This window comes from Acomys russatus, chromosome 4 (genome assembly GCF_903995435.1).
Source record: "Acomys russatus chromosome 4, mAcoRus1.1, whole genome shotgun sequence".
In the NCBI taxonomy this organism is placed as follows: Eukaryota; Metazoa; Chordata; class Mammalia; order Rodentia; family Muridae; genus Acomys; species Acomys russatus.
Genome location: NC_067140.1, coordinates 51,933,085 through 51,955,553, shown reverse-complemented (window position 1 = coordinate 51,955,553; position 22,469 = coordinate 51,933,085). Strand labels below are relative to the sequence as shown.

The 22,469-nt window shown below is 41.2% G+C and overlaps 1 protein-coding gene across 2 annotated transcripts in view; it reads right to left on the bottom strand.

Annotated features, from left to right (window-relative positions):
* Positions 1–22,469, bottom strand: part of Cdin1 (CDAN1 interacting nuclease 1) — a 201,085-nt gene that overhangs the window by 134,831 nt on the left and 43,785 nt on the right. For both annotated transcript variants that reach the window (XM_051144350.1, XM_051144351.1), the window contains exons 2-4: positions 13,060–13,105; positions 12,109–12,173; positions 3,715–3,775 (exon numbers count right to left, since the gene is read on the bottom strand). In XM_051144350.1, the coding sequence (XP_051000307.1) occupies positions 3,715–3,775; positions 12,109–12,173; positions 13,060–13,105 (172 nt within the window). The remainder of the gene's footprint in view (positions 1–3,714; positions 3,776–12,108; positions 12,174–13,059; positions 13,106–22,469) is intronic.

The window sequence follows — 22,469 nt, the reverse complement described above, 5'->3', positions numbered from 1 at the left end:
CAGTCCAGCTGTGCCAGTAGTTGATATTCCAATATTTTGTCAACACTGAAGATTAAGTCAATTTTCATCAACCGTAACAAGCATCATTCATTAAAATCTTCCCCACCCTTGGTGGCTTCCAGTGTAGTAAGCTGTAAGTATGCTCCTGCTGTTGGAAAGAATGGATGGGTCAAATTGACGGAACACGACATTGGAGTCAACAATGAGAAGACAACCTGGAAATAACACCTACCTGAAATAGCAAACAGGCCTTTCTGACATCAACTTCTGTTGGTAGGCCAATTTTGTTTTCTATTCTAGAACACCCCTTTTCTGTACAACTGTGTACACTGACCTTGTTTTGAGTACAATTTCAAATCTGAAAAACTCTTTATTTAGTCACTTTTCAGAAACTGAATCTTATGTTCCAGTCATTAAAGTATGGATTCTTTTTACTGATTTTATTTTATCTTCAGAGAGAGATGAGATTTGCTGTAAGTTATTTACATACAAAATAAGTTATAGGATAAAAAGAAAAAATCTACGTTGCAGAGACATTAAGAATAAAATATGATAATAACATCTGCAGCGTAAGTTTCCACACTGAGTTTGGTCTGCAATACTGATGATAAATTTAGCAAATACAGAGCCTAGAAAAGAAAAAAGCTTTTAAATAGACTCAAACAGAAAACAAAGGACACTCAGCACAAGTCATTTTAGTTGATGATAATAAAAATAATAAAGCTCCTTCCTACTTATTTGTAAGAGTATTTTCTTTTTCATATTATTCATTAACCATTGATTAATTTCACCAGGAAATAGATGTGTTTTTTTTTAAGAGCAATGATGCCTCCCTAACAGGAGCCTTTTTATCCTGAGTATAAAATGGGAAATATTCCTCATATATTATCATCAATATTTTTTTCTGGACAGGTATTCAAGTCCCATGTTCATACCAAATTTTTATCTTGATTTAGTAACTAGACAAAGAGGGTAGCTTCATTTGTATGAACAGTTTTTTTTTTTTTTTTCAAATATGTATGTACTTGGCTGCCCTTAAATTCCCCGAGTAGAAAGAAATGCTTTCCGCGGAGCTGCTTACTCAGAGTAACCCACATCAGGGCTGACACATGAAAAATGGTGAAATTACTGAAGGTAGTCCAGCCTGCATAAGGACTACCTTATTAGTTCAGGTACCTGCATCTCTCTAATTTTCATATTAATCATGTGTCCATCTTTCTCTGAAATAGGGCCATCATGCTTCATGTCAGAATTTAGCATGTAAGTAAAATTCATAGTGCTTCAAATCCAACTTGAAAATATTTGTGTGGAGAGAACAGAATGACGGATCATATAATCACTAACAGAACGAGATTTCTGAAAATGTTCATTTTCAGGCTTGATCAAGAAAAAACGGTATTAAGACATTTACCAAACCAATGATGGCTACCTAGAGCCTGTATCCCACCCAAATCAACAATAACAAGGTGCTTTTGTCTAAGAGGAGAGGTGCTGCACAACATAATGTATGAATTACATATTCCTCATCAATTTTTACAGTTTCTACTGATTAAATATATATTGACTCATAAAATATTACCATCACATCAGTTGCCACCAGATATAAGCGTATGTCCTTTAAGTATTCACTAGCACATAAACATGGGAGCTGGAATGTTTAGAAGGCATAATCTGGTACCCACCTTGTCCAAATTCCCCTAATGCATTAGTAATCGTATGTAAAGTGCTTCCTCTGTTCTACTAACTGGGCACCAAAAAGGAAGGGAGAAAAAAAAAAAATCTCTAAATAACTACTACTCTGGGGGAGGCTGAACATTGCTATATGTTCACGGTAAATAGTAAATATTAATGTGAGGAAATTTACTGTGATGGGTTAGCTTTTTCCATACAATTATAAGATGAAAGCTGAGACCAGTCCCATCAACTAAGCTCAATAGAACTGTGCATTAAAAATTTGGTTGAGCAGCTGGAGAGTCAGCTGAGTGATTAAGAACACTGGCTACTCTTCCATAGGACCTGGGTTCGATTCCCAGAACCCATATGGTGGCTCACAACCATCTGTACCTCCTCTTCCAGGGAATCTGACACCCTGCTCTGGCCTTCATGGATGTTTAGGTACAAACAATATGCTGAGATACACAAGCAGGCAAAACATCCATACACATAAAAATAACAATATATATTTTTAATTTTTATTTTTATTTTGCTCACTTTACATGCCAGTTGCAGCCCCCTCCCTTGTCACCTCCCAGTCCCACCCTCTCTCCCTCATTCCTCCTCCCCTCTCCCCTAGTCCTCAGAAAGGGGGAGCCCTCCTCCCCTAACATTGAATTCAAACAAATAAAACGTGCTACTTTAGAGAACTTCCATCATCAATGTGCTCATCTAAGAAAGCAAGCTCCACATCACATCACATTTTCCCAGAAGCACCTACCATGCTACTATCTCCCTCCTCTCTTTCACAAAGGACAGTCACTAAACTCCTGCTTAGTGCTGCCATACCTCAAGTTACTAAGAGTATCAACTTAGAAGAGCAACAACAGTAGTGAGATGTTAAAGATCTGGAGATCTTTCCCACCCACCCGGCTCTAGAAATAATGAAGTAAAATACATGTGTTGCTAGGAAGAGAAGACAAACCCATTCTGTGTGTTAACTATCCTATCAAGACTGTGAAGATTCTCCCGGGCTATTCCAACTGTCTAGCACCTGATGGGCAATTGCTTTTCTGCTGATTGTGGCAGTGTGCAGCAGACATGAGCTGCAAGAGAAGCCATCCCTCCTTCCTAATGCAGCACGTAGAACTTGCCGCTCCTGCAACGCTTAATGCCCATTGCACAGAGTCATCTTTAATGCAAACACACATTTTCTGCCTTTGCCGCTCTGTTTTCCATTAGAACACAACACGGAAACAGTGTGCATTTCATGCCGTCCCTATGAGGTTTGCATAAGCCATTCCAACTCAGACTCAATATTGTATTGCTCTCATTACAGTGGATAAATATTTTAGAGTTTAGGAATTAAATATTTTATTTTTCGGTAGGCTCTCTGCAACTATTGTGAACTTTCTGCAGTTTCTTCATTCACAGGAAATCTTCAGGGTTTCCTTTAGAAAATGTTAGGCTGTTAGCTGCTTCCCCACACAGGAGCAGATCAGAGTTAACAAATAAGTTCCATAAATCACTTTATGCTGGGTGTTAATAAGAATATTATGTTTCTTTATGGGAAGGCGCTTTTCCATAGGCTTGTATCCTTTATTATAATAAAAGTTTACAAACAGAAAAATGAATCAAGTAAATGATACATTGTCAAATATAAAATTTCTCACTTCGTTTTTTTATAATAGTTAGCATAAGTTCTCTTGGCAGACATCTCTTCATTTGACATAGGTATTTCTCATGCTAAATTAAGGCAACCAACCCTAAGAGCATGTTCGGAGATGTTTGGTTGAAAATTTCCACAAAACAAGAAGCAAAGAAGCTGTTTGTACATTTGCCTTAAAAGAAGTAGACTAATTATATCAACTGATTTATTAATTCATGAAGTTCTTTGTCCAATTATTAAAAGTACAAAGGGACCAGGGAGCAATTTAAATGTCTAACACACCTCAAAATCTTTTTTTTTTTTAAGTTAATTACAATTCTGAGTAGCTCTACTCTAGATAGGCCCCTTAGGTTTAGCTCACGCTTAAAATAAAATCATAACAATAACATTACCTCATTGGCCAGCTCCAGCAGCACGGGGGCCGCTCTGCTCTTCCCCACGCCATTCAGGTACCTAGACAGACAAAGGCAAGTATTCATGCAGCAACAAGGGGAGGCCAGCTCAGACTTGTTGGTATCCCCTGGGTATACATGTTTCTCCCGGGCAAACGCCAAGCTCGAGTCCTGTTAGAGTGTGCAACCATCATAGCGAAGCAGCGAAGGGAAAGGACGGCAGGCAGCCTACCTCAAACCAACCAACTCATGGAGGGGAGGCTGGAGGCAGAGCCACACCAGTTGCCATTGCTCCTTTAACCTTGAGAAGTAAACAAACAGAGGTGATTTCCGTCCTGGAGAACTTAGAGTTAGACATTTAGATTTCCTACTCACAGCACTCTATGCCATCACACGGGAAGGAGGCAAGCTGACTTTCACAAGTTTAAGCAAAGCATGAAGGCATGTAGACACCCATGCCACTAAGGCCTTACACCACTGACAGGCAGTAGGCGCCACCATCTCATCCGCCATAGATTCCTGTAATAAGCCCCAGCCTGCACCATCAAACTACACTCCAACCAGCAAACAAGCACAAACTCCAGGTTCTCCCAAGCATAGGACACAGGCCAGTTTGCTTTAATTGGAATTTGAGTGTGGCATCCACTACCACTAAGAACTCTGAAAGCCCACGTCCAATCCCAAGGCTGCACAGGCACTACCCACCAGGTGCTCTGAGTTTCTTTATAACCTGGAACTTTTTGCTGTTGCTGTACTAGTGGGACCTAGGGATTCACAAGATAGGCACGGGCTCTTCCAGAGAACTCTATCCCTAGCACTCCTTTTGCACTTTTGAATTTGAAACATGGTTTCACCGAGTTGGCAGGTTGGCCTTGAACTCACTGCATGGCCAAGGCTGGCCTTGAACCTGTGTTTCTCCTGTCTTAGCCTCCTGAGTAGGTGGGATTACAGGCCTGAGGCAGTAAGGCTGGCTAGAATCCAGTTTCTAGACATCCTACCTGGCCAGCCTCATCCCCAACACTGTCGGCTACATTGGCCCTTTACCCGTGTTAACTCCGGACACAGGGTCAATGCCATGTTGCTCAGCCCACCACCCACAAGTAAGTTAACTGCCCTCTATATGCTAATGGAAGCAGCCTGTATGCCTCTGAATCACAGCACATGGACTAAGGAGATGCAGAGCCAGAGACGTACCCAAATATATGAAATCCATCCCAATATGTTCAGTGAATGCCCAAGCTGATGAAGAGCGCTGAGCTCTACATATATGATGCTTTCCTAGGTATGCATATGACCAACATAAAGATCAGCTTATAACTACTCAGAGTAAGAGATGTACAAACAACAACATGCTATATTGAAAGTTATATAAATGCAGTTCTGTCTCCCTCTTACTGAACTTTAGTCAACTTCCGTGCAATACCTATGTGAGATCACATAAGGCCTATATCATAAGCGGAAGTGAGATGACTGACAGGCGGTGTAACCCGGCTTGAGGCTACTACTGCTCTGACAACAGGTCAGAAGAAGAACAGAGCAGATGAGCACAAGTTAACTGAGCCATGGAGAGCACTGGAAAGAAGAGGACTAAATGTCCTGTCTGTCTCAAACTCATCTCCTAGTGTAATGCTGACAGGCTTATAAGGGCTGGGGAACTATACTTCATTTGGTTTACTATACCTACCACAATTGTTGGCTTATAATGGATAATTACGTAGTATATACACATATACACTCTTTTCTTTCTTAATAATCAAACAATTTTTAAAGCTATAGTAGACAACCTAGCAAAATCGTGGAAGGGTATTTTCTCTAAAATGTCTTATTTGACTGAATATGCTTCTTTGTTGACTTTTTTTTTTTTTTAAATAAAGTTAGTAAATGAGATCTGGCATTAACTGCCAGCAGCAGATGCTGTAATGGAATAACACGTGCAAGGCAGAGTCAATACAAACAACAGAGAGAGCCATGAGAGTGTTACCCCTTCAAAATACTGCAAACCAGTCTTCTGGGGCCCTTCTTCATTATCACTATGCTACAGAGGAAACCGGGGCTTCAGAAGCACGGGTGGGAGAAAAGCAAGTATGGGTTTGAAAACAGGTCCAGAAGCAAAAAGGGAAAAATAAAAACAGGCCCCCAAAAGACAAATAAAGAATCCAACACATGCCAACTGGGAACACAGCCCCTGGGAAATGGGAGGCTGAGAGTCCCAGCTTAAATTTCCACTGCACTGACAAGTCTGCTCAAAGAATAAACTAGACAAACTGTGTGGCCGTGCCTTGCCTCAACCAGTGTGAGAAGCACAGACTCTCCAAGAGCTCAGACCCTGGGCCCTGTGTACAGCATACCACTACCAGGGCAGCTTTAGGATTTGAAACTTAGCGTTCATGTATATCTCAAAAATTTGAGAGCTCTGAATTAGGCCTTAATCTGGGCTCTGAAGAAGCAACAGGGAATAAAATACCCCCATCTCTATCATCACAAAGACATGACAGTCTCCAGACAGAGGGGAAAAAAAGACATACACACATGATACATGCTATCATAATACTTAAAATTAGGTGAATTGGTCAGGAAGCCCACCTCTAAGAAAGTGTTGCTTGAATCTTGCATAAAGTGAAAGAAGCCATAAGGCCAGGTGTGTGTTTAGAGGGTAAACTACTTATACTAACAAAGGGTGGTTTTGAGTCACACTTGCATGGTTTCATAAAAAGATGCATCCTTCACTACATTGATAACACACTGTGGAAACTTTCACCAAGTTTAAAGAAACAGAAGATGAGCAAATAGTAATCCCACCATACATCCAGTCAGTGCAAATCCCTAGTGCTGTGAGTGCAAAGGCTCCTTGCTAGCTCATATAAGGAATCCAACCTCAAGGCACTGATAAATTCTACCCAGGCCACACAGTGACGCACATCTCAGGCCACAGTGCTGGAGGGAGAAAGATTACTACAACCCCCGGCTAGCCAGTGTAGCTGAATCATTCAGCTCCAGATTCACTCAGAGATAATATCTCAAATAAAAAAAATAAATAACTAAATAAGTAAGTAAAAATAAATAAATGTGAAGCACTATGTGGGAAGACAACTGATATCAACGTCTGGCCTCCATATTCATGTACACCCACACTCACTCACAACCCCCCCCACACACACGCACGCACACACACACACACACACACACACACACGCACACACACACACGCACACACCAACACGGACATGTACATACACCCCACACATAGGAAAGACCCTTAGTGAAGACCTATTTCGTGATGTCTGATTGGGAGATCCACGATCATGACATCATGGACTTATTTTCAAAAGACAACAGTTGAGTTGGGGATACAGTTCTCTAGAAGAGCCCTTCCCCAGCACGTACACGGCCCTGGTCTCAATCCCCAGCATAAAACACGCAAAAAGCCCTAGCTCTGCTGTGGTTTGCTCTCCTTTTGGGATATTTCCCAACAAGCCAGTAAAGTGCATTGTTGTTTCTATTTTTTTGTTTGTTTGTTTTGTTTTTCCACTGTTGTTTCTAAATGGGTCTGTTTACCATTATTCCAGACACTCCAAGTGGATAACTGACAAAGTTGGGCTGTACTCTATAAACACAACTATGTTGACACTTCTCTTACTGAAATTCATATATTTAGGGACACAGCTATCTTCCACTCCCTAGAACAGCGAAGGCAGGTATTGTGCCTTTGTCACATGTGTGTGGCAGGTACTGGCAGGACAGAAATATGCAGTAAATGGTGCCACTGGACATTTTGGCTTTTTGTTGTTATGGCAAGAAAGCCAACCAGGGCTGGAGAGATAGCTCAGAGGTTAAGAGCACTGTCTGTTCTTCCAAAGGTCCTGAGTTCAATTCCCAGCAAACCACATGGTGGCTCACAACCATCTACAATGAGATCTGGTGCCCTCTTCTGGCAGGCAGGCACACATGCGGGCAGAATATGTATAAATAATAAATAAATAAATCTTGAAAGAAAGAAAGAAAGAAAGAAAGAAAGAAAGAAAGAAAGAAAGAAAGAAAGAAAGCAAGCCAACCTGAGGAAGGAAAGCTGTGTTTTGCTCATGGCTTCAGGGCAGGGCTGTCCAGCTCCATTGCTCTCATGTCTGAGGTGAAGAATAAATCATGGCAGAGGGCCATGGTGGAAGAAAGAGCATACTCAACTCATGTCAGCCAGGAAACAGACAGGAAGGGCCCAAGGCAATACATAGGCTCCAAAGGCACAGCCCAGTAGCCTATTGAAGGGTGTGACCCACCCACGTGGCAGGCCTCCCTTCTTTAGTTATTCCTATGTAGAAATGCCCTTGTTTTATTTAAACTGAGAAGTGTGTTTTCCTCTCTTCCCAGGCATTTGTCAATCCAATCAAGCTGACTCTAAGGATTAGCATCACAGTGGAATCAATGTTCAGAAACCAGTTTTATCATGTACTGTCAATATCAGGTCTCAACAATTCTTTTCTCTATGTCAACATCTTAGAAAATTCAATTGATCCAATCCTATATAGCTATGGAAGCTGTTTCCTTAGCCAGTGTGGTTAGAAAGGATGGGAGATAGGATTTCCAAACTTGCTTCTTCTTTAGCGAACTTACAGATCTGACCGTCTGCGGCTGTCAGTATGCACCACCAGCCCACTTGCCTCTAGAATCACCAGAGCTGAGTGAATGAGGTGCTGAGGGTGCTGCCAGTGAAGGGGTGTGTGTGTGTGTGGGGGGGAGGGGAACAGAGGAGGGAAGGCCCAACTGGATGAGGGAGGCTACAAAAGGAGGAAGCCAGCTAAGCTCCTGGTTCTGCTTCCTTGTCTGCCCAGTAAGGGAGAAGTGTCAGCCACACCCCTCTGCTGTCATGAACTCCACCATGCAGAATACAATTACAAACCACAGGTAAAAGTAAGCCCTTCCTACCGTAGCCTACACATGTCAGGAACTGTGAGTCAGCGATGAGAGAATTAGCTAGTCGCCCAATGACGTGTATACCCAAAAGCCTATTTCGCCAAGGATGCTCCGGTACGAGAATAAAATGGGCACAGTTCAAAAGAATAGAGAGCCGGTTTCAAATGGACACAGTAAACATCCAGCTGAGAAGGCTTCCCCACCGATGAGTAAGGCCAGGAACACACCCTCTGCGGCCATCCTGCTCCTGTCAGTCTTAGCGAATCATGGTACTCTCACGGTAACTCCTGACTTTGAATTCCCAAATGACATACTCTCAACACTAGCTGGAATGTGGATTCAGAGGTTCTCATACTGCTGGCAGGAACATAACCAAGATGCTTCTAGACAGTAATTTAGCAACATATAATCAATTTCTAAATGTTCGCATTGTTTGCACCAGTAATTACATACACAGAAATCAACCAGTGCCAATGAGTCAAGCATAAAGATGTTTACCACAGTATTATTTACAATATCAGAACACTGGGGACATATTCGGTCCTCAGAAGAATAATGTGGGAAATTCATCCTTTTACATGGTGGAGAAAGGCAACTAATAAAAGGCTTTTTTTTTTTTTTTTTTTAACAAAATAATATTATATCACATACATTTTCCCACAATAAAATCCAGGACTCATAGTTGTACATGTAATTCGACCTTGTCTACGTACAAACGGGCTGTCAGAAAGCTGGGATGACATTTTAACCAGTAGTTATCTCTGACTGGCACAATTATGGGCAATCGTTCATTCCTTTCTACGGCATCACAAAGGTGCTTAATTTTCACAGCCAGTGGTATTACTTTCATAAGGAACAAAAATTAAATAAGTTGTTATTAACACTTTTCCATTGCTTAAATATATGTGGATATAAAACACAGTTGCCTTTATTCTAACCACCTAAAAAACAAACAAGAATCTTTTAAAGCCAATTTACCTTAGCAAAACCCAGGACATTTGACCTGCACATTTCCAATGGTGGCTCTGCCTAAAAGGTGACAGTATGGCTGGCTCCCATAAACGGAGGGAAGTGCCAAAGAATCATGACTCTGGGGGAACGCCTTTCCTCTGAGTCTCTGTTAGAGCCTCCGTTCTGGTTTTATTTCAAATGTTTTCATGCCTCACCATAACTGAGACTCTCATATTTCAAAAATGCAAAGGAAGAAATATATTTCTATATCCTCTTTACTACCCACTCTATTCACTGCTCCTACTCAGTACTCAGTAACTACACTTACTTAAATTTTTTTAAAGGAAAACTATCCACGTAGAAGAAGAAAAACCACATATCAGTAATTATATACACATTTCTTTTTCAGCCCATGACCTTGCACAAGCTAAACAAGTGCTCTACATCAAACTGCAACCCAAACACTGTCTTTGTTTTTATATCAGCATCCCCAAAGCTGGAATTATAAGCTTGTGCCACCAGGGATTGCATGTGTGTGTGTGTGTTGTGTGTGTGTGTATGTGTGTTATATATTTGTATATTAAAATATATACATATATGTCAATGTATATACATGTATACATATATATATATTCTTTAAAATTTAAACTAAGCTTTTTGATGTAGATGGTTTTGAAAAAGACATTGTAATTAAAGGTTTTTTTTACAGTGAGGCAAATGAATCTGAGAGCAGCCCTGTCACTTTTCGTCATGCCTCACATTTCCCAGACTGGAGTACATATTACGTTCCAACACTGCTTTTCTCTCCTACTATACAAGGCTTTACATCTCAACATGGTCCTGATTCTATCTGACAGCCTGGAAATATAAAGTTTACAAACAGAAACTTATTTCTTTGTATACAGATGCAGTGGTAGAGGTCTATAAGCATAGGCTGAACCAGGTGAACTGCCAAATCAGAGACCAACTTGGGCTGGATAATGACACCCTGTCTCAAAACAAACAATTACTTCTTGTCATACAAATAAGTGAAAAAATAAAATAACATTTCAATATATATGTATAGTTTTTTTTTTTTCCTCTAGATATCTAGGTCTCACAGACTACTGCAGGTCCTGTAGGAAGTAAATGTAAATTTCATCAAGATAGCCATGACCTTTCTTAATACCTATAAAGACTTGTCTAGAGAGAAATTCTAGACGTAATGAATGGAGGGTGGTGATCTATACATCTCACACACCTTTAATAGCTTTAACTACTCAAAACAAAGGGGATCTTTAGCCATGTGGCAGAGTGAATAACTTTTTAAAAGAAAATCCAATTTCAATAGCTTCTCTAAACCTTAATTGTTTTTATAATTTTATAAACTTTATTATTTAAAAAATTTGCAAATAGGTAAAAAAACAAACAAACAAACAAACAATTAACACCAAAATTAACCAGACCCCAAATTCTATACAATTCAATGACCTTCTAACAGACACTACCTCACCCAGTCATAATGGCTCTCATGAACAAATCTAGCAACAAATGCTGGAGAAATGTAAAGAAAAACAGAATACTTCCTCTACTGGTCATGGGGTGCCAACTAATACAGCCATTGTGGAAGTCAGTTTGGAGATTCATCAAAAAATTTAAAATAGAACTACGATGTGGCCCAACTCTTCCATTCCTGGACCTAAACAAAGAAACTCCAGACCCTACCATAGAGATATTTGACCCCATGCTTACTGCTGCCTTATCTGCTATAGCAAGGAAAATGAGCCAATCTAGTCCCTCAACAGCTGAATGATAATGAAAATTCAGTACTTATATTATCATTTATCATTATTTATTCAGATATCAAAATGATGGCAATGAATGTCAGAATTAAGAAAATCAGAACTATTTTAAAGGTTCTGTTTGTCCCAGAATAATAAAGCTAAAATGTAAATATTCTCTGAACACTATGCTGTGGTTTAACTCAAGATTTTCTTCAAAAACATAAAGCCCCCATTAAAACACGATAGTTGTATAAAATAATATGTCTCCGTAAGTTCTTATTTGATGAAGGTTCTTTGTTAAATACCAAAAATAGCTAGCCAAACAGATAAGAGGCAAATACTACACTGGATTTCAATCTCTTTTTTTTTTTTTTTTTTTTTTTGTCAGCTTGCTGATCTGAATAAGAAATAAATGAAAATCTGTTTGAAAACTTACACATATACATGTAGGCCATATGCATAGATAAGTATATGTATTCATAAAAGTTGTGTACTTTTTCAAAGTTTCAAGTAACCAAATAAGGTTCTGTAACAGGGAGGGAGGGGCTTATCTCACTCATATAGTCCATGCATGCACATGTAAACTGGCACTATCGCCATATTCTTCACACATGCCAAAGCAAGCACTTAAAAACATACTGTAAAATAAACTCAAAGTTTTAAATAACAGTCTCGCAACAGTATAGAAAGGCAGTCTAGTGGCCTAATTTATTCATAATAATTATTACAATTGACAGGTACTGTGATACCCTCTAGTGGGGCAGGCAGGTCATACCTCTGGTAATAACTTTCCATCGCTTCTGGAGTGTGATGTTTGGCATGTGTTCTTTTAATATGTTTCTGAAACAAAACACACAAGAAAACATCTTTATGTTGTGTCACAGATCAGGCTCAAGAACAGCAAGGACATATTTCGTCATCCCAGTGGCGAGCATATGGGGCAAGTGGGTAATGGCTTGGGGACTTGGGTGGTGGCAGGGTGTCCTTTCCTGCTACGACATCTATGCATTTTAATCTCCTGCATGGCTGGGATGTCTGCAGACTGCACCACAAGTACAGTATATATGTAAAAGCCACCAGGGTCACAGTAATTGAATCTAAATAAGTTTGCTTAGGGCTGCAGAGGGCAAAGAAAACTTGTTCCCTCTTTCAACCTTTGTATTAATTTCCCCTCAATTCAATTCCATCTCAGTCCTCTGCACTCGGGCTTTACAATCCAATTGCCATATTTAACCAGGAAGAACATTGCTTAAAAACAACTTATTTGAAAACTACAAAAAGTAATTCCATAGAGACTTGCCACTTGACTGACACCTGTCATCTCATGATAAATGACTCCATTTTCTGCCTCTCTTGCCTTCTGCCACTCCAGCAGTGGTCATTTATCATCATCTCTGTCAGCTATGGGAAGCGGCACTGACAGTGCAAGTCAGCAAACATTTAGCACATGGAGCCACGCAACACAGGGAAATTATTATTGTCAGAATAATAATGGTTTAGCATAATTTATTACAGGTCCACCAAATAAGCAAAGGCTAGATGTTATTAGACAGATGGATGGGTAGGCTTGGCAGGCCTCCACTGAGACGCAGGCGGTGCTTGATGTGGAAAAGGGAACATCCTCCAACCCAATCAGAGAGCTGGCAGTTCAATTACAAAGAAATAAAGGGACATTCATCATTCAATTAGGCACCTGTCAACCCTCACAAAGGAGAAAACTTCTAACCTGGTACTCCTGGGAGAAGATGCTCAGCAGAGTGGCCTGCGATTGACTGGAACAAATAAAAGAAGGACAAAGTTAATTACTGGAGTGCACAGCAAAGAAATAAAAGAGAAAGGACCTTCAAAGGTAGGCCTGCTGCCCTGTAATCCAACGGAACACGAAAACAAGTGTGGAGAAGTTGTTCCAGATGAGAACCTCACACAAAGGCTTCCTGCCGCGAGGTCAAGGAGAGAGGAAGAGCGGATGGAGAGAAAGAACTGGTCCTGATGCAGGAAGCATATCATCTGGATTCTCTGCAACCTCAGGATGGCTGCACCATATCTAACCTATAAGTGGGGTTTTATAACTACAAAGGACCCCAAGAAAGAGGTGTCTTACAACAAGCAAATGAGTTACTCCTGGGATCATTAGAAAGCACATACTTCGCTGACTGCCAGCATCCCCAGGTTTACCTTGTTGGCTGTACCAGGTTCAGGGGGGGAAACACTGGTCTTAATTAGATATAGCACAGAGACTGGTAGACCATTTTCACCTACTGGTAAGCTCTGAAAATAGAAGTGGAGGCAGCAGGAGGTGGTGGTCTGAAGAAGGCCTCCCTCACAAAGATAACAGTTAGCCTTAGTTACCCAGGATGTCACAGCACCAAACACTTGGCAGTGAAGCAACTGGGACACCTTCTTCCCAAACAGGATGTTTGCTTCTGCAACTGTCCCCTTTAGAAATGGAACACAATGTTTCTCTAAAACGTCATCAACACCCACTGCTGCCCTCTGACTGCCCCTGGTGGACACACCCACCTTATTCTATTGTGATAATGACTACTTTTGATATAGGCTTCTAGTAAATGCAAAAGGAAGAGAGTGCAATTTAAATAATTTGACTTCCACAGTGTACCAACACTATGTGAACATCAACTTTTTTTTTTTTATAAACTTATGAATGAACCCTCCCAAATGTTTCACCAGTTCAGAGTTTGAAATAAAAATGACTCTACGTTTGTCTGCTCACTGCCAGTGACAGCAGCTTCTGGAAACCATCATAGATTTGGCTTCTGACCCTCCCCACCAGAACCAAATTATATGAGGAGGTTTTAAAGGGAGGGGAGGAACCATAAGGCCAGCACGATGGCTTGGTGAGTAAAGGTGCTGACAACCTGAATCCAATACCTAGGACTCATATCCTCTGACGCCCAGATGTGTCACATACATGTACATACACATACATACAAAATTAATTTTAATAACAGAATCCCAGCACTCTGGAAACCGAGACAGAAGGACTGCTGCAAATTTCAGTTCTACATAGCAAGTACCAGACAAGCCTTGGATACAGAGAGAAACTCTATCTTATGGTCAATGGGGACCAGAGAGAGAAAGGGGGTGGGGGAGAGAGAGAGACAGATGGGGTCTATCTCTGGAGTTAGGGGATCTATAAATGTTCAACAAAGAAAGTACATAATAATTAAAGAACTATTTCAATATGCCAAAAAGTACTGAGAATTGACCGAGAACAATTATGAATTTATTAGCCAATTTTCTCAATTTCCTTTCAAAATTGGAAACCATCTTAAAAAAAAAAAAAAAAAAAAACTAATTGTGTGTGTGTGTGTGTGTGTTTGTGTGTGTGTCTTGCCAGAACTTAACATGTAAATCACATACCTTGGTGATAGGGTTACTGATACAAGCTTCTGAAAAAGATGCCAAAATGAAGGTCCAATCTGTGTAAACAACTCCAGGAAAAGAAAATGTCTCATATCTACACGTGGTTAAGAGACCTCTCCTTGTAGTACAAAATAGGCTGATGCTATTGACCATTCGGCAGTCCAGAGGTCCACTTCTAGGTTTCAAAGGCTATGATAAAAGCATTGGTTGGAAAGACAAAAATGCCAGGCAGGGTGGCACATTTTGGAGCTCTGTGAGTTCAAGTCCGGCCTGGTCTACCTGGTCTACAGAGTGAGTCCCAGGGTAGCCACGGCTACAAAAGAAAATCCTGTCGTGGGAAAAGAACGACAGATAGATGAATAGTCCCAAGCGGGCCATGGCGTGACAGTTGCTTTTGGATGAGGATCGTGTACTTAACTGGAGAAGGGTTTTCAAACTGCTCCGTTCAGTTTAGCTAAAGCTGGGGGCAGAGACTAATGGAGCAAGCAAGTTTCTCTGTGAAAAGGAACCTAGAGCAGTCCCACTCACAAACACTGTTGAGAAAAGAAAAATAAACTGGCTAAACCCAAAACCCAGAATACAACTCATGTTACGCCAACAAGGAAGACTTGGCTCCCAGGATGTCATGGTTTTCTTTGGCAAAACAAAGCTTCGGTGACCTCTGCTAACTAATGTGCGGGCCAACCCTCTATCCCAGTATGTGTTGATCATCCAAAGCAAGAGCCTGAACAAGTACATGTGACAAAACCCAGAGGAGAACGCTCGGTGCAGCCGAGGGCACTGACACCCGTGTCCTCCCCTGCACTTGCCTCCGTGTGCTGATGCTCAGAGCGGTACTGGAGATGGAGTCTCAGCACCCCAAACCTACAGCACAGTGAACCACTGGCCTGTCACTCTGGTAGCAGAAAGGGAAGAGAGGGCAGTGAGGAATTCACTCTGTAGGCCAGAATAACAGCAATTGTTTATGGGGTGAACTGCCAGAGGGCGGCGGGTGGGGCAGTGACCAGAACACCTCCAGCAAAAGGCAGTGGGCTGTGGAGTCTCCATGTAGAAGTATTTTCAGTTAGAACCAGCCTCCCTACGTTTCCTGCATGTAATTCCCACCATAGAAAAAGCAAAGACGAATCTGTCTAGAGCCCAGTTCCGAGAGGTTAACTCATGACTGCCCAACCTCCCACCACACTAATGTCCCTATTTCAAGGATGAGAAAATGCAGGGGGAAAAAAAAAAAGAGTTTAGCATATACAGTTATGCCTCCAGATAAGGTGGTGAATAAAAATCCACACAATTCCAGAACCTAAATTCTTCATTTCCATGGTATTGTGCCTTGCTAATAGTTTCTAGAAAATGGCTCTGCGAGACATGCATACTAACACCCGTGCCCAGGCATTGATGAGGTTGTGTTTGTCCTGCAGATTACCTTGAAAGGTGGAGCAGTTTGCGTTCCTGATAGAAAATTGAAGGCACATGAAGTCAAATGATCTGACCAAATTAAATGGCTTTAGATAATATTCCTTTCTTTAAAAATCAAATTGCAGTTTTCTTTTAGTTAGCTGCATAAAATACAATTTTCTTTTTGTGTCGAAATAGAAAGGAGGTATTGATGGCAGGAAACAGTCTGGGGTAAGAAGGCTGGTAGGTACTTCCCCTCTCTTCCTTACAGATAAGGTAGGTTTTAACTACCACTATTGCTGGGGTATTTCTATCACACCGTACACATGCGTTTTACTCACATGTTTTTTTCATTTCATAACTTAACATCTCACGTATAAATGGTAAAGACACATTCTAAGACAACATTTAATGAAGAGTTTCCCACCTATTAAGTATATATCCTGTGTAAAATCCATATTCCACCATCGACAGCTATCTAATTTTCAGCCTGCCTGTGTTTTCATTCTGTGTCCAAAGAATACGGATTTGTGTGCATCTATACACAAATGAGCTATCTAAAAATTGTGAGTGTTGAAAGATACTTTTGTGAGTGTAAAAGATACTTTCATCATAAAAGACAGTCACATTGCTGGGTGCAGTGGCGCACACCTGTAATCCCAGCACTCAGGGAGGCAGAGGCAGGAGGATCTCTGTGAGTTCAAGACCAGCCTGGTCTACAAAGCAAGTCCAGGACAGCCAAGGCTACACAGAGAAACCCTGTCTCAAAAAAACTCAGATAATCCCATCTATCCATTCCACTAGAATTATTCTTTTTATATTACTGTGAATAAAAAAAAATACAACATGGAATAAATGTGCAGCATAACAAATTAATATTTTTTAAGGATGAAAAAAAAACCTGTAGTGTCCTGAGGGCCGCCCATGCAAGCATATTTTTCCAGCTAAGGAATGCTGGTACTTCTGATCTTTCTTTGATTTCCTTTCATTCACCATGGCAAATATGTGTCCTAGAAGTTAGTATTGTTTATTGGTAGACACAGTAAGAAATGTCTTATGCATTGTTGGTACCTGGCTCCTCATCTGACATGTCCATGAGAGTGACTCATCCACACTAGACATGGTGCATTCACTGCGTTCAGCTCACATTTACTCTTGTGGTGATGCATGCTTATGGTCCCATTCCAAAGCCCGAGGTGCCCAAAGGTACTTCTGCAATCATCGCTGGCTAAATTCTGTCCAGTGGACTTACAATGCTATCAAAGGTATTACTTTAGGACATGACTACATCTGACCAAAGGGTAGCCAAGTTATAATTTAAGGATTTCAAGAGTAGCCCACTCCCCGCCCCAAAAATTGTTATCTTCAAAAATTAAAAATCCTACCTAAGTAACCTCTAAAAATATGAAAAATGATGAAGAGTGCAAAATTGAGCAGTAATAATGGCCAATTTAATGCTGAAGAGAAATTCCAGCTGTTTGCTAGAGAGCAGAATTGAAGGGAGGTAGGTTAAGCCACTGTACAGAGTTTATCAAACTATACAATGCAGGACATCTTAAGGCAAAACATGGCATATTTGTTTTCAAATAAGAAAGAATATAGTCCCAAGAACACTTAACACATTCTAAAGACCAGGGAGGCTGGAGCGATGGCTCAAAGGTTAAGGGCACCGACTGATTTTCCGGAGGTCCTGAGTTCAATTCCCAGCAACCACATGGTAGCCCATAATCATCTATAATGTGATCTAATGCCCTCTTCTGGACTGCAGGTGTACATGCAGGCCGAGTACTGTATACATAATAATAAATAAATAAATCCAAAAAAAAAATAAATAAATAAAAGACCAGAGAGTGGAAAACTTACACTAGCAGATTATCATTATTAACAAATTTTTAAAAAATAAAACAGAATTAACAAGAAAAGCATGTTACAGAACTACATCCACATTTTATTTAAGCTACACAAAATATAAAACCACAAAATATAATCATTTATTTCCCTGGACATCACTGGATGTAGTACAAGAAATAGTGAGACTGGCAGCAGTCAGCTCAGCTATGGCCCCCTCACGTGAAGGGCATAGGGAAGGAGTTCCAGGTGTCAATCATACGCATAATAGTCCATCTTCTTTTTTTTTTTTTTTTTTTTAAATCTGATTGACAGGAAAAGTCAATGTAGAGAATGTTAGAATGTTTCCTTTCTATAAAAATAAAAAACTATCTAAAACAATCAGGGAGATGAGGAAGCTCCTCATATTACTATCGCTGGACATTTACAGCTTGAGATACAGTTCACAGTGAAACGACACAAGTAAACACAGGGAAAGAACCGAGGAGCCGGTAGATGAATCGATCTCTGAGATTCTCTCTGCACTAAAGCCTGCTGCTCCAAATGTTCCGATTAATTACAGTCTTAGTGTCTATGCCCCTCACCTTCCTAATTAAATTTAAGTCTTACCTTCTCAGAACCAGCTATAACATAAATCAGGTGAAGCCGAGAAGCCTGGGTGACGGGTACTTAATTACGCCAGCCAGGCCGCACTCCTGCTCATTTCTCTCCTAAGCAACTCTGGTAACTTAACAAAGTATATAAATAATAATTTAATAGAAAATGTTTACCTGCCCTCTTTTTAAATTTAAACTTTTCTTCCTGCGAGACATCTTTAATCAGATTAAACTACACTATGAAAAGTTTTTAATTAAATGTGTAGTCATTTTTTTATGAAAGAAAAGGTGAACAGACAGTGAGATGTGGTGGCCTGTATGTGACAGTATTTACACCATTTTCCTTACTGGATAAAACTCAACTTTCTTCTAGTCCTTTCTCTCCCCTGTTTCCTTCCTTTTAAGTTTCTAGCTCACAGCAGTCTGACTTCTGCTCCACCCCTCAACAGACACAAAAGTCACAGACTTCTTGCTCAGTAAACCTCAAAGCGATCCCATTACTTGCTTATGAGTAGCTCTGACCAAAACACCTAAGAAAACAATCCAAGGAGGAAACGATTTATGCTCATGGCTTCAGGACATTTGGTCTGTGGTTGCTTGGCCTCTGTACTTGGGCAGAACGTGAGAGCACTGGGAGCATGTTGGGAGGAGGTGCTTCGCTTCACAGGGGACAAGAAGCTGCTTTGGGTGGGTGGGGGGGTTGCTGGGCAGGAGGCATAAATGACTGATCTCCTGCCTCCAAGGCGGTTCCATCCCCTGAGGTTTCCAAACCTTCTAACATACCCACCAGCAAGGGCCTGCGTGGTCAACCAATGCGCTCATGGGGAATGGGTCATGGTCTCGGCTCAACATCTATCTTCTCCCGAAGCTCTGCAGCATCTGCTCCTCTGGCTGTCCTTCTTTTCTGAAGAAATCTTTCATCCACCAGATTCCAAATTCCTTTTACCTTTCTTTCACTGGATGTTTGCTTTCTCTACTGGGCTTTCCAGAGAGTTCTCTTCAGCCTTTTCCGCTCTCGCCCTACATGTTAGTCCAAGTGAACAAACAACTGCTTCCATAGCTCCCAAATGTACACCACGTGAAAATGTACGGGGTCAGAGAGTTAGAGCAATCCTGGTCTGGTTTACAGCTACTGAAAGGAACTTCCCAGTATTTGGTCACAGATATCTCTCAATCTAATTGACCATCCCCTTTCTTTCCCACAAACACGTTTTCTTTTTCTTTAAAATTAATTTATTTACTTATCCAATTTACATCCCAATCATAGCCCCTTCCCTCCTTTCCACACCACTCCACCCTCTTTCCCTCTCCTCTATTCCTCAGATAAGGGGAGCCCCACCCCCTCCCCACTGACCCCCGGATCATCAAGTTGCAAGAGGACTGAATGCATCCTCTTGCCCTGTGGTCTGGTGAGGCAGCCCCGCCAGGGCGGGAAGTGATCAAAAAGCAGGCAACAGAGTCCATGTCAGAGACAGCTCCCGCTCCCCTTACTAGAGGACCCACATGAAGCCTGAGCTGCAGGCACATTGGCTCCCTCTGTGTAGGGGGCCTAGGTCCAGTCCATGCATGGTCCTTGGTTGGTGCTTCAGTCGCCACAAGCCCCCTGGGCCCTGGTTAGTTGGCTCTGTTGGTCTTTCTAGAGTTCCTATCACCTCCAGGTCCTTCTATCCTTCCCCCGACCTTTCCACAGACTCCCTATGCTGTGCTCAATGTTTGGCTGTGGGTCTCAGCATCTGTTTGGATCCACTGCTGGGTGGAGCCTCCCGTCTGTGAGCACAGCAGAGTGTCATTAATAGTGTCAGGGGCTGGCTCTCTCCCATAGTGTGGGTCTCAGGTTGGGCCAGGCACTGGTTGGACAGTCTCTCAATCTCTACATGTTTCAATCCCTACTTCTTCATACATGTTTCATAAATGCAGAGATACAAGCAGGAAATGAATGTCTTGGTCATTCCAGACTTCTGCCTCTCTGCCAGGCTGAGACATCTCATTCTTGCTTGTCGATTCTATCATTAAAACCCAAAACCAAACAAACAAAAGCTTGTTCCGCATCTGCCTACTCTTCTCCATGACTGCATAGCTTCCACCAGCTCACTTCCTGTTTCACCTAGGCTCACAGCTTCTGGCAGTTTCCAGTTACACCAGTTACAGTGTTCTTCAGAGACATTTTGCTTATGTTTCTTTCTCAGCTTCAAAGCCCCTTGCAGAGTCTGGAGCCCACAGGCTGCTATTCAAACTTACACGACTCACTTCCTCTGACCTTCCTTCTCACTCCCACCACCTCTCCTAGGCTTTCAAGCCTCTGTACAGCTTGGACAGCACATGGCTGTAAGCGGCCAGGCCCAGACTGGATCCCCAGCTCTCATCCCTCTTTAAACTCCTCAGAAACCTTCCATGCTGAAAGAAACAACAGGCTACCGGTCACGCAATTCCATGTTGTCACTATTGACTCCCGTCATTTGTGTCAACAGCTATTTCTGGATAGAAGGTGGGACATTTTCAGATTAAGGTCAACCTTTCCCTTTACCAAAGGACAGTAGCTGAACCCCTCAGAGGTGAAGGAATTTGGCCAAGGGCACATGATCAGGTGAGTCAAAGAAAACCTAAGGTGCACTGCATGTGGAACTTATGTAGTAGTATTTCATGAAGTCAACTTAAACAGGAAAGCAGGAGTTGATGAAATTCCAATACAGGTCATAATGGATATACGTCAATGTCCATAAATTAAGTTGTGAATATGAATAAGGAAGAACACACTAGAACATAACATATAATAACAACTGCCCCCAAACACCCAAGTTTGCATTTGTCACCATCAAAACCAACTCTTTCTTAATGACTAAATCCTCTTCTTGAAGCTATGACTAGAGCTTTCAGCTAGCACTATGCTGAAGGTTCTGGACTTGTGTGACAAATTGCCACATATTCAAATTGATATGTCAGGATTTGTAGGGCTTTATATGTTGAGTATGATTATAGATTTTATGGAGAAATAATTTTGTGCCTTAGAAAAGTATGGTTTTTATCATACATTGTCATTCAATGGTTTATGGTTTTATAAAAAAAATCATTTCTATGATATAAATCAGTGAAAAAAAATGGGCTCTCTTTACAGGCAAATTTGTTGTAATAGTCTGTTCTATAGGAAAAAGGAACTCATACTGTAAGTCATAAATATTCACATTGTGTGAAAATAGATATTTATGCTGGAATGAGGGAAAACATAGCCAAAGAAAATTCACTTCTACTATCTGTCCTTCCCATTTAGGGGAGGGGGTTCTTTTCAAGACAGGGCTTCTCTGTGTAGTCCTGGCTGTCCTGGAACTCACTCTGTGGGTCAGGCTGGCAGACCTGCCTCTGTGTCCAAAGTTCTGGGATTAACGGTGTATACCGACACCTCCTGGCTCCTTCCAATTAGTATTTAGTGAAAATACACAGAAGGAAAATACAGGGACCTAATTTTAAAATGGACAAAGAGCTTGAATAGACTCACCTCCCAGGAGACACAGAGATCAGTGAATTAGGGGAAAGCAAACTAAGCCCATGATATAAGACTAATCCACACTGGCTAGAGTGACTGTAAACACACACACACACACACACACACACACACACACACACACACACACACACACGTTGGCAAGGACATAGGGAATCAACCTTCATACAGAGGTAACAGGTTGAAAGAGGTACAGAATTTTAAGAAAACTTTGTTGACCCCCTGAATTGATCTCTAGGACAATAGAGAGAAAGAAACAACTCCTAGAAAGAAATGACTCCTCTGATCTCTCTCTCATTGTCTCTCTCTCACACACACACAAATAATAACAATAATAAAATTTTAAAAACATTAAACACAGAATTACAATATGACCCAGAAATAGAACTCCTTGAGATACGAAAAGAACTGAAACTGTGT